We start from the raw sequence: 6323 nt of genomic DNA, 5'->3' as shown, positions 1-6323 counted from the left end.
GACAGCTGACCCAGAGCAGGTGGAGCAGCTGTCAGACCTAAGAGAAGAAGCTGGGCTTCCCTTAACCTCTCTCAGCTGGATGGATGGGCCGGCCAGGTGGGCGCTTACTCAGCCCCTCCTTCCGTGTTCCCAGCAAAGTCCCAGTTAAGCAGAGGTCGTGGGTGACACCTTGAGGCTCTATTAAGAACTGCAGTCTGGTAATCACCCACCAGCCCCCTGAAGCCTTCGTTTGTTCATTAATAAATATCGAGGCACTGGACATAAGTCTTGGGGGTCTTGGAAGACATCCTCAAGCAAGTTAAGCTGAGACCTACTGCTTGATAAAGTGTTAGCAAGGCAAGTGGGAAAGAAAGTATCTTAGGCAGGAGGGAACAGCAAAGACTGAAGTTCTGAGTGCGAAGAAGCATGAAACTTTCAAGAAACTACAGTATGGGTGGGGGTTGGATGGTGACACCAAAAGTTGGAAAGACTGTCAGCGGCTAATCAGCTAGGAGGAAATTTTTTGGTCTTTTCCCTAAGTACAAGCAGAATTTAGTGAACGTTTTAAGCAGGATAATAACATAATCAGATCTACATTTTTCAAAGCTAACTCTGGCTACAAGGTGGGACTGGTTAGGACAGTAGTAAACCTAAAGCCAGACAGGCAATTAGTAGTGTCCAGGTGATGCAGAGACAGTGAGACCCTTCATGTGGGTAGTACAGAGGGATGAAGAGGGAGGTGATGGCTTGAGAGACGTTATGGAAATAGAATGGGCAGGGACACGGGGATTGACTGGAGGTGAGGGGTGAGAAACAGCAAGATTCAAAAATGTTGTAGGTTCCCGAATAGGACCCTATAGGGTCTGGGAGCCTATAGGACTGGAGAGCAGTGGAACAAGTGCTGAGATGGGAGCATGAGAAGAAGAGGGACAATGTTGGGCATGTTGAATATGAGGTGACAGAGGGACATCCAAATCAAGATGGCAAATAAGCAGTTGAATAAAGTTTAGGAAGGGGGACGTAGATGTGGAGATTATCCAGCAAGGAGATGGTAACTGAAGCACTGAGCAGCACCAACATTTAAAAATAGGCAGAGGCAGAGGAGAGAGAACGCACCAAAGGAAAACCAAGTGAGTATGATGTTATAAAAGGGGGGCAAGAGTATTCAGAAAGTAGGCAGTGGTCAGCTGCAAAAAAATATTCTGAGAGGCAGTGAGATGAGATCTGAACCTTTTCCACTGAACAATGTGAAAATCATTGCTGACCTTAAGTCCTTTTAAGGAGGAATAATGGACAGAAAGACAAATACTGCATGATTTCACTTATATGAAGCTCCTAGAGTAGTCAAAAGTAGACTAGGGCTTCCAGGGGTTGGCGGGAGGAGAGAGTAGTGAGATCTTTAATGAGGACAGAGTTTCAGCTGGGGAATAGGGAAAGAATTCCCTAGGCGATGATGGAGATGGAGGTACTTAATACCACTGAACTTGCACTTACAAAAGGCTAGCAAGATAAATCTTACTATGTTATGTGTATTTTGCCACACATGCATACAACACACAAAAGTCACCTTCTCTGTGAGGTCTTCCAGGCCACCCTTTGTAAAATGTCAAGCACTCCACAGACTCGGAGAGAAACGGAATCAGGTGGAGGAGGGGCAGGGGCAGGGGCAGGGGCCGGCGCCGGGGAGAAAGGAACTACCCGAGCCGCCTCCGCGAGAAGGGGGGAGCGAAGGGGCTGGGAGGAGCGGGTTAAGCTGAGGGCAAGGGTGACACCTAGAGGTTATGTTGAAGAACAGCAGCTGACAATCGCCCCCCTGGCCCAGGAAGGAAGGAGAGTTACGGGGTGGGACCTGAGAGGCGCGAGTTCCGGAAAAGGAATGTCAGTTCAGGCTGATAGAGGGGAGACGGGACAGGGGTGAGGTCAGGCTTTGAGGGGAGGAGCGTGCACCTCCGCCAGCCCCCGGGCTTGAGCTGAGAGCTGCGGAAGGGACTTGGTTCTACAGGTTCAGGACGTGTATAGCACCTCCACAGCCGGCTCCCCACCCCTGCACCTCCGCTGACCTGGCTGCTGTGGAAGGCGGATGTGGCACGAAGCCTCCTGCAGCGCCATCGCCTCACCCCTCGGACCTACGTGCCCTCCAGCGCCCACCCTTAGCATCCATAGCCCCAGCAGGAAGGCAGTCGCGGACAGGCACGGAGGACGCCATCATGCGGAAGTTGCCCCAGGGTCCTGACCAGGAGGAGATGACGGTCTTACATTGGTCACAGCCTAGATGCCAGCAGGGCTGCAGGAATGGGAGTCTGGCTTGGGGACGGGGTGGGGGGGGGGGTACCAACATCAATGACTACCTCTACCCTTTCCGCCCCCCGCCCCCCACAATGGCCTCCGGATCAAGGTCAAGCACAGTGCTGTTGCAGGGCAATATGCCCTAAGATCTCCCTTTCTTTAGTCAGACCCTTCTTGGCCTTTAGAAATCTACCCTCTCCCTCAGGACCAGCTGGGAAGTGATGGGTTAGGGGACCCGTTTCTGTGCCCTCTGTAGGAATATGTCCACCCTCCGGCTGGACCAAAGGCCTGGAGGCACTAGAGCTGCTCACCTGGGGCCCTGATCATGATAGTGTGGACAGAAGATAACCTATTCTGCCCCAGCCCTCACAGAGCGCTATTCCCAGGGGCCCTAACCCCAGAATCCACACCAAAGCCAGGGCCTTCCTAGAGCCTTCCCAGTGCTCAAACCTGGGGGGCGGGTGTCCAAATGTGGTTGTTATTCTGAGTCCTACTGCAGCCCCTCTCCTTGTGACATACAAACCAACTTTGGATGCCCTGATCCCGCGTAGCTGGGCTCTGGCACACAGGCTAAATCCTGGACCCCTTGCCAGGCTGCAGGTTATACTATCTTACTTAATCACAACAATCCTATGAAGTAGGTACTATTATTATTCCCATTTTTACAGAGGAGAAAACCAAGGCTCAGGCTCAGAGAGGATAAGCAACTTGCCCCAAGTCATACAGCTACTAAATACTGGAGGCAGTTTTCAAACCCCGGTCTATCCGGCTTTTGGAACCCCTGTTCTCCAATTTACTAGTCTGCAGAGTAGCACCAAGTGCCTTTTATCTCCACCAATCAGCTTCTGGGTACTGCCTTCCTGACTGCAAGACTAAACACGCAGCCAGACCTCTTTTTCTCAGCCCTGTGCCTCCATCACATCCTTCTTCCTCTTGCCAATGAACTTGCCAATGATGAAATACTGAATGGTATTATATCTGCTCCCTGACAAAGGAATCTCCTTTGCAATGCCTGGAACCATAGCATCTATCCCAAATGTCTCCCGAATCTTATGCTCTTGCTCCTCTGAGGGTTTGGCTCACATTCCTGACCTTTTTGCTTATGCCATTTACCCCTGAAGTGCCCTTCCCAAACTCTCCAAGAGCCACCCGCTGAAGTCTCAGAAGACTCCTACTATCTACTCAATTCTACTCAATCCAGTGATCTCACACAATTCTGGGTCTCAAGCCCAGAGAAGCCTATAGAAAGCTTCTCTGGCCCAATACCCAGTCTGGAAGCTGCAAGGAGGGAGGGCTTGAGTTCTAGTCCTATTGGGTCAGGAGGGAGAGAAAGAATACCAATGCAGCTGTTTCTTTCAGGTCCTGAGCCACCAGTTTTTTCCTCCAAATCTTGCTTGGGTCAGGGGGCAAAACATTGTTGAGAGAGAAGTGGGGTTGAAGAAAGAGGAGCAGTTGAGAGACTAACAGAGAGAAAGAGGTTTACAAGAGAGCCATACAAATGACCTATCTTCCTATAACATCAGTTCCTCTGGACCAATTTGGGGAGGGAAAGAAAATCTGTAACTTAAAACATTTTGATGTTTTTAAAGTTTAAAGGAACATTACGCGTCAAAGGCAAAATTCTCTAGAATTTTTAAGCTAAAACATGACACTGGTAAATTCCTTGCTTGGGGCAGGGGCGGGGGTAGGCGGGTAGGAATTCTGACTCCTCCCCCAGCTAGGATTGGTTCCCTTTGTTCTTAAGTTTAGGGGAGGAGCGAAAGCCCGGCTCCTGGCACCAAGTGAAGGCAGCTATTGTGGTCTCCGGGGACGGTGGGAGAAGGGAGCCTCAGTGCCCGAGGGCATGGCCCATCAAGAGGCTCTGGGAAAGGGCAGTCCTGCGTCCCCGCTGTACCCTTGGCGACACGGTCTGCGTGGGAGGGGGAGATTGTGAGCCGCGGTCCCTGGCACCGCCCCCTCTCTCCGGCTGCACCCCAGCTCTGGCTCCACGTGGTTTTCACCCCTGGCCCCGCAGACCGGGTGGTCCCACGCTGCTCGGGATTGGAGAGGGCGTGGCCGAGAGAACCGCGAGCCCCAAAGGGGTGAGTCTGAGACGTCCTCAGAAAAGAGCGAGGAACGCGCTCTGCGGACAAAACTGGATTCCACAGGCTTCCGACGACAAACCTGGGACGGACAGAGAGTCCGGGAATCCTGAAAAGCCAGGTGAGCGGCCCTAGGGGAGGGACAAGTCAGGGTCATCATCCGGACCGCCATGGCCGTGCACGCCCGTCGTCTGTGCCACATTGCCTTCCACGTGCCCGCAGGGCAGCCCCTGACCCAGGATCTACAGCGTCTCTTCGGTTTCCAGCCCCTGGCGGTGCGGGAGGCAGAAGGCTGGCGGCAGTTGGCCCTGCGCAGCGGCGACGCGGTCTTTTTGGTGAACGAGGGCGCAGGGCTGGGGGAGCCGCTGTACGGCCTGGACCCACGTCATGCTGTGCCCAGCGCCACCAACCTGTGTTTCGACGTGGCGGACGCGGGCGCCGCCGCCCGGGCGTTGGTCGCGCAGGGCTGCAGCGTGCCGGTGCCCCCGGTTAGCGTGAGGGATACGCAGGGCACAGCCACCTACGCTGTGGTCCGCTCGCCGGCCGGCAACCTCAGCCTGACACTCCTGGAGCGTGCGGCGGTCCGAGGGCCTTTCCTCCCAGGATTCCAGCCCGTATCCTCTGCAGCCAGCCCGGGCTGGGTCAGCCACGTGGACCACCTGACCCTGGCCTGCATCTCTGGCAGCTCCCCCACACTGATGCGCTGGTTCCACAACTGCCTAGATTTTCGCCACCTGCCACTGAGTCCAGGTGAGGACCCGGAGACAGGTCTCGAGGTGACAGCAGGATCTGGGCGAGGGGGACTGAAGCTCACTGCCCTGCAGAGCCCACCAGGCAGTGCTGTCCCCACTCTCGTGCTGGCTGAGACCCTACCGGGGGCTTCTAGTGGACAGGACCAGGTGGAGCAATTCCTGACCCGGCACAGGGGACCAGGACTGCAGCATGTGGGGCTCTACACGCCGAACATTGTAGAAGCCACTGAGCGGGTAGCAGCAGCTGGGGGCCAGCTGCTGGCTCCTCCTGCGGCATACTACGAGCAGCCGGGCAAGGAAAGGCAGATCCTAGCTGCTGGGCATGAGCCTAGCCTGCTGGCCCGACAGGGGATCCTGTTGGATGGCGATGAAGGCAGGTTTCTGCTTCAGGTCTTCACCAAGTCTCTCTTTCCAGAGGACACCTTCTTCCTGGAGCTGATTCAGAGGCAGGGGGCCACAGGCTTTGGCCAGGGCAACATCCGGGCCCTATGGCAGTCGGTGCAGGAGCAAGCCGCCAGGGACCGGGAAGCCTGAGGAAGGCTGCGGCTGGTTTCAGCCTCCTGTCCTGGAGCACAGGGCCAGCTGAACTGAGAAACACCTGCAGAGGCTTGGGGTGAAGGGCTTTGTCCCCAGGGGCCAGGTACGGCCACCATGTCTTCGGTACCTACCAGAACTTGAAGCTCTCACTGGGGTCCAAAGAGGTGGGATTTTTTTTTTTTAAACTATGAAATATTCTTACATAGTCTATAACTAACATAAAGAATGATAAAAGTAATTATAGTAGGAAATAGAACGTACCAATACTTTTGAACCATCTTTGTGACCTTCTCTGATCCCATTTCTCTCCACCATATCCCCCAATTTTATGATTATTAACCCCTGATTTGCTGTATTGTTTCAGTACATATGAAACAATACAGAAATAAATTTAGTGTTTAAGGTAGGAATTTAAGACAGAACAAATCCTCCCATTTCCCTTCTCCCTAGGGAGCAGGCTCTGTGGGTGGGGAGGGCTGGGGTCAGGGCTGAGCCCAACCACCTGCTCTAGAACAATACCACTGCTCCAGTCAGAGCTGACCAGAGATCTGGATCAAGGGTGTTGGGCCTCCGGCACGGGGCCCCCTGCAGCTGCTTTCTTCCTCTCTCCTGGGAGTTCGGGGAGGACGATCACTCTGGACAGAACACTCACCTCCGTTTGCCCCGGGCTGGCTGGGAGCTCGGGCAG

The 6323-nt window shown here is 54.2% G+C and overlaps 1 protein-coding gene across 1 annotated transcript; it reads left to right on the top strand.

The window, feature by feature from the left end:
• The first annotated feature begins 4439 nt into the window (after window positions 1-4439).
• Window positions 4440-5905, top strand: HPDL (4-hydroxyphenylpyruvate dioxygenase like). Its single transcript, XM_080800272.1, has one exon. It carries the CDS (start codon window positions 4517-4519, stop codon window positions 5630-5632), a length of 1116 nt encoding a protein of 371 aa, XP_080656398.1. The 5' UTR covers window positions 4440-4516; the 3' UTR covers window positions 5633-5905.
• The last annotated feature ends 418 nt before the right edge of the window (window positions 5906-6323 follow it).

Source organism: Martes martes, assembly GCF_963455335.1.
Source record: "Martes martes genome assembly, chromosome: 4".
In the NCBI taxonomy this organism is placed as follows: domain Eukaryota; kingdom Metazoa; phylum Chordata; class Mammalia; order Carnivora; family Mustelidae; genus Martes; species Martes martes.
Note: the sequence above shows the minus strand (reverse complement) of the source record. Positions and strands in the feature narration are given on the sequence as shown.

Bases quoted from the DNA above. Each gene is read 5' to 3' on its own strand.
- HPDL (XM_080800272.1), top strand. From the start codon at position 4,517: ATGGCCGTGCACGCCCGTCGTCTGTGCCACATTGCCTTCCACGTGCCC.